Here is a 9,336-nt window from a genome sequence, read left to right as displayed (position 1 = left end):
GAAGGTCACGCTTTACACCTTTGTGCCCAAACTAGATCAAAACTGGCTCTAATTATCATTATTCTTCCTGGTGACGAACAAGATGAACTTCTTTCAGCGACAATGTAAAAACAAAAGACGTGCATTTTGGCATATATTCGCCCAATTACTGGAGCCGCACCCATCAGAAATATTCCAGAATCTTCCGTCCTTGAAAATTCTCCTCAAAATTAGGTATAAAAGAGCAACCGAGAGTCACCCTGTCATCTCTCCAAGAGCACCTGTTCCAAAAGCCAACCATGTTCGCTAAGGTAAGCATAGCTTTGAAAGTTATCTTCCAGTTTTTAGAAAGTGATAATTATTTTAAGTTGTAATTAAATCTTTTAAATTCAGAAAATTGATTGAATTTTATTAGTATTAATTCTGAAATAGAACTATTTTCTGAATTATAGTATGATTAGAGCTAATAATGATTCAATTGCTAATTTCCAAACCATTAGACATAAGGCATATGCTTCCAAATGATAAAAAGGATTGTATTTCATTGTGTTTTAACAAATAAATGTGCTTCTAGAAAAATTATGAAGTCTGAACCTTTATACAGTCCATCATACTCTTCATTATATTTAATAAAAAGTTTTTGAAAAATTAATATTTGAACTAAAAAGAGTAAAGAAGTCTAATTATTGCATGATTATCGCTAATAATGAATCAATTGCTGATTTCCAAACCATCAAATATAGGCATATGCTTTTTGTTGGAATATTACTTTAAATGGTGAAATTTATTGTTTTTCATTGTGTTTTAGAAAATAAATGTGCTTCTAGAAAAATTATGAAGTCTAAACCTTTATACAGTCCATCATACTCTTCATTATATTTAATAAAAAGTTTTTGAAAAATTAATATTTGAACTAAAGAGAGAAAAGAAGTCTAATTATTGCATGATTATCGCTAATATTGATTCAATTGCTGATTTCCAAACCATTAGACATAAGGCATATGAGTCCAAATGATAAAAAGCATTGTATTTTATTGTGTTTTAGAAAATAAATGTGCTTCTAGAAAAATTATGAAGTTTAAACCTTTATACAGCCCATCATACTCTTCATTATATTTAATAAAAAGTGTTTGAAAAATTAACATTTGAACTCATAAGAGTCTCGCTAAAATCTATACAGTTATATAGCTCTGAACTATCTTAGCTGATTTGCTATCTTACGCATGGGCTGCCTTTTATTTACCGCATCTCTTCCACGTGGCCATTGAAATAATATACAATTATCTTCAATAGCCCATTTTTACAATTGAAAGATATGTCGTTCTCTAATACTTTAAAAATCAATTATTGGGTCAGTGTTTAAATGGACAGCCCTATATATATTTTCTAAATCTAATTAGAATTACTCGTTGGTGTTACCAGCAATTAAATAACACATCAAGATATTCATTCATTCCATTTTTTGAATAGTTTTTATCTAAAGTCTAAAAAGCATTGCTATGCAATTTAAAAATATTTTTGGCTTCGCGAATATAAATTTGTATCTTAGATTCCCCATATTTAAAAGTGTCATGAAGTGAATGTCATTAGCAAAATAATTTTAGTTCGTATCATTGTTTCACCAATCGTAGATTAAAGTTATATTGTTTTGAGTTTAATATCTTATGAGAAGGCTCATAATGCTTTTCGAAAAAATGATAGCTCTTTAGTTATTTGAAGGAATCGTTGACAGGGAATGCAGTTAAAAGATTAATGAAGATATTCGATATTTGGGATAAAAGATCTTGACAAAAATCATTTAGATATTAAAAAGGAGAAGATAGTTGGATTCTCCCTTACATTTGAATTAGAGTTAATGAAGATCTTTAAGATGAAAAATTAAGGAATTAAATGATATAATATATTTCTAAAAATTGTTAGCATAAAACTTTTATCGTTTCTCAAAATAAGCAAATTAATTAGTGTTTCTTATCATATATCTAAATTTAGGCGTTCTTCAACTTAAAAAAGTAATATAATCTTTTAAAACTAATACCAACAGAAATTAACGAACAGAAAATATAAATTTTAAATTTGTATATCCTGTCTCGTTCCAATACTACAACTTTGAATAACATTGTCTTAAAATTTTTTTTGGACAGCTCATAAAAATTTCTGAGCAAAAATATATAAAATTTAAGATATGTCTATTGAAACTTTTTAAAAACGAATAAATGTGGAATTATTTGCTGGTGTTTCGATTTATTGAAATGGAAATTTCTTCTACAATTTTTACAGAGTTGTTAAGAAATAACTTTTAAGAACTGATTTATTTCCATTGTTTACAGATCGCCATCTTGTGCGCTGCTGTTGCAGCAGTATCTGCCAATCCTCTTTTGGCAACTTCTGTCGTGAATGACGGAAACAGTATCAGTGCAAAGACACAAGACGTGAGTTGGCGCATTTGGCTTCTTTTTTAAAATATTCTCTATTACTTGTAATAATCTTTATTCAGGCAATATTTCAATTTTCTTCAATTCTTTAAAAGGAAGCACCTATATATCGGCATTTTATACTTAAAGTTATTTTTGCTATCTAATTAAGAATTTAAAATTCTTTCTTTTGGAAAAAAAAGCTTTTAATGATAATTCTGTAATTAACAGATAAGAAATAAATATAGTTGTAGATGCATTAAAAGAATCTTCTTTTTTAGGAAATAAAATCAATTATTTGCAGATATTTGAGCAAAGCTCAAATTTTAATTTAACAATACTCTAATGTTAAAACAACAATACTCTTTACTTTTATAATTAATATATTGTAAAAATTTACCAAACTAAGATTTGATTTAAAATGAACTTGCATTACGAAAAAAACTATATTAACAGGAAATTCATTCAGAACGTTTTCTGTATCCATATTGGCAACTAAACAAACAGAAATTCGTTTAGTTGCCAGTAATTAATTTTGTTTTAGACTGTCGAAAATTGACGAGTTTCATTTAGTAATTTGGTATAAATTTGTTAAGCCCTGATATATAAAATTAATTTTGAATTTAATGTACATTCTGCTAAAATTGAATGATATTCTCCCCTAGTATTCACAGCATTTCACGTAATTTAACCTTTAGATATGAAATCAATATTTATTATAATTCTTAGTTTTCATAACATTTTTCAAATACAGTATACTCTCGGGTAACCGGTTCGCGCTATCCGTCTTCCCTGCTATCCGGCTTAATTTCCTTTTATCGTAATTCAATGAGGAAAGCAAGGCGCTCCATTAACAACATTTCTAAGGCATTGTAAAAGGGCGCTTGCTACAATCCTCTTACGTATTGTGTGCAAAATACAAGTTGTGACAGAAAAAGACCAGCGTTCTGCTCGCTGTTTATTGTTTCGTCGGTGTAACGGACCTCAATTGTTGCCGCTGTTTCTAATTATAACTTCACAATACTTGCAGCATTCGCAAATTGTTCTTGAGATACGTTAAAGGCTTTTTTGATTCTACCACATTGAATATTGCAGAATTTGCCTTAAAATATGAATAGTTTATATCTTTTAACTTACTTTTTCTGTAATAAATTCTTGAACATGCAGTTCAGTATATGAACACATATAAAGTACTAGTATAGAGCTTTATATTTTAACTCGGCATGACAACTGTTTCGATGATTCATTGAGCCGTTCTACGTGCTTGAGATAAATGGAGGGATTAGTACTCAATAAGAAGTGAGAAAACATATATTATAGCAGTGAGTATTGGTATAAAAACTTTGTCTTCTGGTAATAGTGGGCAAAGAAATGAGTTCATGGAACTCCGGCCTATCCGGCTTTTTTTGTTATCCGACCTACCCTTCCGTCACATTAGGCCTGGAACTCAGGAGTTCACTGTAGTCTTTCACTATTAGATTGTTAAATAAATAATCGCAGGAAACAGTCTTTCACTATGAATAACCAAATGCATATATTAAAAAAAACACAAATCAAACATTACGAATTCAAATTTGCTTTGATTCACAGGCAATCGGCAACTATGCTTTTAACTACGGCACTGCCACCAATGCCAGAGCTGAAGTCGGAGATGCCGCTGGAAACAAGCAAGGAAGCTACACCATCACCGACATTGATGGTCGAGCCCGAAGAGTTGACTACGTCGCCGATGCTGCAGGTTTCAGAGCTTCCGTCAAGACCAACGAACCTGGAACTGCCCTCAGCGCCCCAGCTTCCGCTGCTATTGCCAGTCCTTATGCTCCACCAGTCGCCCCAGTAGCCCCCGCTGTTGCTGCTCCAGCCCTTGCTGCTGCTCCTCTTTTTGCTGCTCCAGGTCTCGCCTACAGCGGTCTTATCGGACACGGACATCTCGGTTTTCCCTATGGAGCCGGACTTCTCGCTCCTGGATTCGCCAAAACTGTCGTCTGGTAAATTAAGGTGATAATTTTTTTTATATATATAAATAACACCATATTTGTAAAATTTCGAAAACAGCTTTTTTAAATATGCTGGTTTAATTACAATAATTATATTTTTTGTTTTTATTTTTACAAAAGAAAAATCGTTGCTATTTCTGTTCAGTAATGTATTTTTGCTTTAATTTTTGCAAAAAAAAAAAAAAAAAAAATATTTTTATTCTATGATATATTTTTTCATTACTACTAATAGATAAAATATTGTACGGATTAAGTAAATGGGCACCATTGATTTCACATCCAATTTTACTTTTAACCCTCCAGCTGCTTATTCCGCGATTTTCGCGGGTTAGCAATCAGTTCATTATCTATTACAACTTGCATTTTTCACACTATAGAGCATAGGTTCCCAAAGTGGTCCAGGTGGACCCCCAGGGTTCCATAGGAAACCACACGGGGGTTCACGTAGACGTGAAAAGAAAACAGGGGTTCACAAGTTGTAAGTGGGGGTCCACGAAAAATTTTCTGGTTTTCATAATAAAGAACAAAAATTTTGGCTTGGTAAAAAATAGGTAAATAGGTAAAAAATTTACCTATCAACACAGGCAGGTAGCATCATTCACTAGGTAGGCACTCAAAAATATTCGAGACTCAGTTCAAACACAGAATTGAATAGAACAATAGATAATAGTACAAATGTACACCACCACCAAATTTATGATAGCGTTTCTCTCGTCATATCTTGTCGAAAGAAGTTTTAGTGCCGTTTAGGGTTAACAAAAAAAGGAGCAGATTGAACATCACAGAACGGGGAGATTTGAGATTACTTCTTACAAAACTGAAGCCAAATATTGATAATTTGCTGTCAATTCATCAAGTACATCCGTCTCATTAAAAGTATGACTATTTTTTGTTGTTGATTTACATTTCAGAGTTCATTGTTGATTTTTTGTCAATTGTTGATTGTTTGTAATAATAAATGTTTATAATTTTGTATAACCACAAGTATTATTTTAATAAATAGGACACAAGAAAATGTGATACTTTTTTTTTCTTCTTAACACCCCCAATTTAGGGTGATAATTTTTAGGAGTTTTGGGAATACAGTATAAATGTAGCAGCAGGGGGTCTATCGAAAATAGTAAAACTTTAAAAGTGGTCCACGAGAAAAAAAAGTTTGGGAACCTCTACTATAGAGTGTTTATTTTTACAATTTATATCATATTATTATCGGGTAACATATTGTATCAGTTCACTTTATTTGAAACATGTTTGAACTTATTAGCAAACATCGCATCTAAATAGTGATTTTTAAAAATTACGCAGTCTGTGAGTTAAAACAGCGATGTATTGAAATTTTAAAATCTAAAGATTTAGCATTTAAATTTTCGTAAATAGTTTGTAGCATTAAATTTATAATTGTCATACATTTAAATATTTTTTATTAATACATAAATCTAATTTCCTGTTTCATTTTCTAATTCCTGTATATCATAAAATGAATAACATATATACTATGTCCTATTACCATCGATTATTTCGCGCTACACAAAATGAATTCTTGTTGTAGGTTTATGCAAAAATGTTAATAAAAGAGTTTTAATTTTAAAGTTGTATATATAATGAAATAATTAAATTAAATAAATATAAAATATAAATTTCAATAATTTTAAAATAATTATCGAAACTTTTAGGCTTTTAACTATATTGACTATATTAAATATTCCAAATTCATATAAATTGTTATATAGAATGAGTCTATAATTTTCATTATTTCATAAGAATCTGATTATGAAGTATACTGACACTGTTTATCAATTTGTATATCGTATTAATTTATCGAGTAAAATGAATGAATTTACTAGGTAGCACAAAACGAAGGTATTGTTACTTTCCCAATTTCATTTATCAATAATTTATTATTATATATTTCTTATTTTAGATTCTACTAATCTTGGACAAAAAAAGGATTTTGGAATTAAACTGACAACGACCAAAGGAAAACAATTTGCAGGGTGCTAACGGCGTAATGAGGTTGGGTATTATGACTTATGTATGAAGCTTTTTGTGCTTAGTCTTTCATGTAAATAGCATTTGAACAAATAAAAGCAAGTGCTATAAGTTTTTGTGTATCATTTGAATTATTTTTGTTTGCCTTCTTGGTTGACTAAATTAATATTATTTAAACAAATTCTTGACAATAATTAAACGCATACACACATATCGGGAGCGTTTTACCTCTGTTGTGTTCGCCACTACAAATTTTGAACGCCACTTGCTCGTGTTTGCTTAGCCGGTACTTTTACGATATCCGGTTGCAAATGTCGCCAGTTTTGAACCAAACGCGAATTTGGCGTAATAATTTTGGGGGAATTTTATATTATTTGGCGATTTTTCGCTTGCACCCGAGAAATGGATTGTTAACCAAACACGAATTTGGTGTAAGAAATTTGGCGGAATTTGGACATTTTTCTACCTTTCTGACGACAAATGCCACTAAAGGTTTTTATAACATTCATTTATGTTAAATAAAAGTAAAATATTACTTTCATTTAAATATAATTATAAAACTAAATTATGAAAAATGGAATACTTTTACAAATTGGATTAAAAGACCAAGAATATAAAAAAGAGAAAAATCGGTGGCTATTTCTACCAATAATAAAGACGAATGCATGTTACCGTGTGTGTCTATTGTCTACAGAGAAAATTACTTAACTTTGAGTACTATATTAAACACACATAAATATTTTTGGTTGGTAATGGGCAACTATTTTTTCCCATCTCAATGTTTTTTTAACTTTTAATTAATTACGAATTATGGGAGGGTTTGGTATTTTTCTTTGGTAACTTTTAAAAATATCAAAACACAAATATAATTTTTACCCCATTTTAAAATTTAAAATTATTTTTTTATGATTATAATCAATTTTCTCACTGTGGTTAATAAACGTTATGAATGATGACAATTTAATTATGGTGTAATTTTTTCCAGAACTTTGAGACTTTTTGAATATATTATTTGTATAATTTTTAATAATATATTTCACCTTTCTCCATAAAATTTGAATCGTTTTGATTAATTCAGCAAATATTTTACCACGTTATTTTCTCCCTCTGTAGACATTAATGGCTTAAATAGAACATTCATTATATTTTCATTTTGCATGAGAAATGCAAATGCATGAGAAAAGGGAAAGTAAAATACCACGAACATAACTATACAATTAAAAGATAGATCATTACGTTTTTAGTTGCATAATGATATGATAGGTGGCGTAAGGTAACTGCTTCAATTTTTATCATAATTTGGTTCTAAAAAATAGTCTTTTGAAGGAACCTTATATATCAACATTTTCATAAGAAATTTGACTTAAATAAAACACAACAAATATTTTTAATGAACCAAAAGGACATCAAAGACGGCTAATCAAACATAAGTAAGAGCAAAATGTCATCTTTCACGTGTTAAGGATATACAAGTATAAAGAACTGTATTAAAAAGAGATGTTCTTTTTCCAGTTATTTGTAATTGCGTATGCATATAAAAAATTGTCTCCAAAAAGTTATTTCTAAACAAGCAATATTTTTTTTAAAATTAAATTTTGAAGAAAAAGTGAAGTCTACTTTAAAGTTAATGCGATAAACACAAGATTCAAAATTTGTAATTACATCATTAAAAAATAGCTCGATTGTTTTTAATTCCGATATTCAGCAATATTTTTTCTAATTATAAAAAATAATTACTTGCTTTCTAAACTGAGCTTTAATAATCATTATTATTTTTAATCAAAATTATTCCTGTATAATCATTGAATTAAACTTTTAAAAACTCAATAATTAGGTGATGGATTTGTTTCTTTTAAAGCCTTTAATAAACAACCAATTAGGAATTTTATGCTTGAATATTTATCATTAGGTTCATGTTGTTCAAAAATAAATCACACTTTGATTTGATAACAAAGTTGAGTTTAGACTTGCATTTTTCATTTATTATTCCATTTTATTTTCTTAAGCGGCGTTTATCAATTCATCAAAAATTTATTTAATAACTATATTAATTAAATTTTTAAAATAATTTCTATTTTTAAAATAATTTCTATTTTTAAAATAATTTCTATTTTTAAAATAATTTCTATTTTTAAAATAATTTCTATTTTTAAAATAATTTAAAATAATTTCTATTTTTAAAATAATTTTTAAACAGACAAAAAGTCTTGCCATTTAAAAGTGAAACAAAATAAGTTCAATGGTTTTAGTTACTTTATGATATTTTTAAAGAATAAATTACTTACCAAATTCAAGTCCTTATAGTCATCGAAATTTTATTATCACAGGAAATAACGAAGATAACAAATATATATCCGATAATAACTGACAACAATAATACAATAATGCATTTTTTCTTTTAAAATTAAATACAAGTCTTTTAAAATTAAATACAAGTTAACATTGTTTATATGACTCTTTAGTGAGGAAAATAAATAATAAATAAAAATATTAATGTAGTATATATTGCTTACAAAACAAGATTCATAATCCAAAATTTCACTTTTAAAACATGCAGTGATGGATTTTAAATATAATTTATGTAATTTAATTCCAAGTTATATTTCTACCTACATCGCATATATTATTAACAGTCGTGAAAAGAAGATCATTTACAATGAAAATTTTGATTGTATTTACAATCCAAATTTTGATAGTAAATACATAATTATAATTCCTGCATACATATTTATAGTATATTCTGCAATTTTACAATCCAAAAGCAAAATATAAAAGAATTGATGTTTTTTCAGACATTTACTTTTGACTTTTGAAATTGTCCCAAGTTTATTATTTTATGACCTTCATTTTTTTGCATATGGCTTCAGATGTTGAAATAACATCTCTTTAGTTTTTGAATAATAATACATACACCGAAATATGAAATAAAATTTCCACAGACTGAAATCCTACGCCACCTA

The 9,336-nt window shown here is 28.5% G+C and overlaps 1 protein-coding gene across 1 annotated transcript; it reads left to right on the top strand.

The window, feature by feature from the left end:
* Positions 1 to 201: 201 nt before the first annotated feature.
* Positions 202 to 6,490, top strand: LOC129981175 (adult-specific rigid cuticular protein 15.5-like). Its single transcript, XM_056091896.1, has 4 exons — positions 202 to 290; positions 2,307 to 2,408; positions 3,981 to 4,388; positions 6,309 to 6,490. The coding sequence occupies exons 1-3, from the start codon at positions 279 to 281 to the stop codon at positions 4,380 to 4,382; spliced, it is 516 nt and encodes a 171-aa protein (XP_055947871.1). The 5' UTR covers positions 202 to 278; the 3' UTR covers positions 4,383 to 4,388; positions 6,309 to 6,490.
* Positions 6,491 to 9,336: the final 2,846 nt, after the last annotated feature.

This window comes from Argiope bruennichi, chromosome 1 (assembly GCF_947563725.1).
Source record: "Argiope bruennichi chromosome 1, qqArgBrue1.1, whole genome shotgun sequence".
Taxonomy (NCBI): Eukaryota; Metazoa; Arthropoda; class Arachnida; order Araneae; family Araneidae; genus Argiope; species Argiope bruennichi.
This window is presented reverse-complemented; position numbering and strand designations above follow the sequence as displayed.

What these genes read in the sequence shown, in the direction of transcription:
- LOC129981175 (XM_056091896.1), top strand. An exon ending in TCAGTGCAAAGACACAAGAC is followed by an intron (nt 2,409 to 3,980) that starts GTGAGTTGGCGC and finishes TTTGATTCACAG; the next exon opens with GCAATCGGCAACTATGCTTT.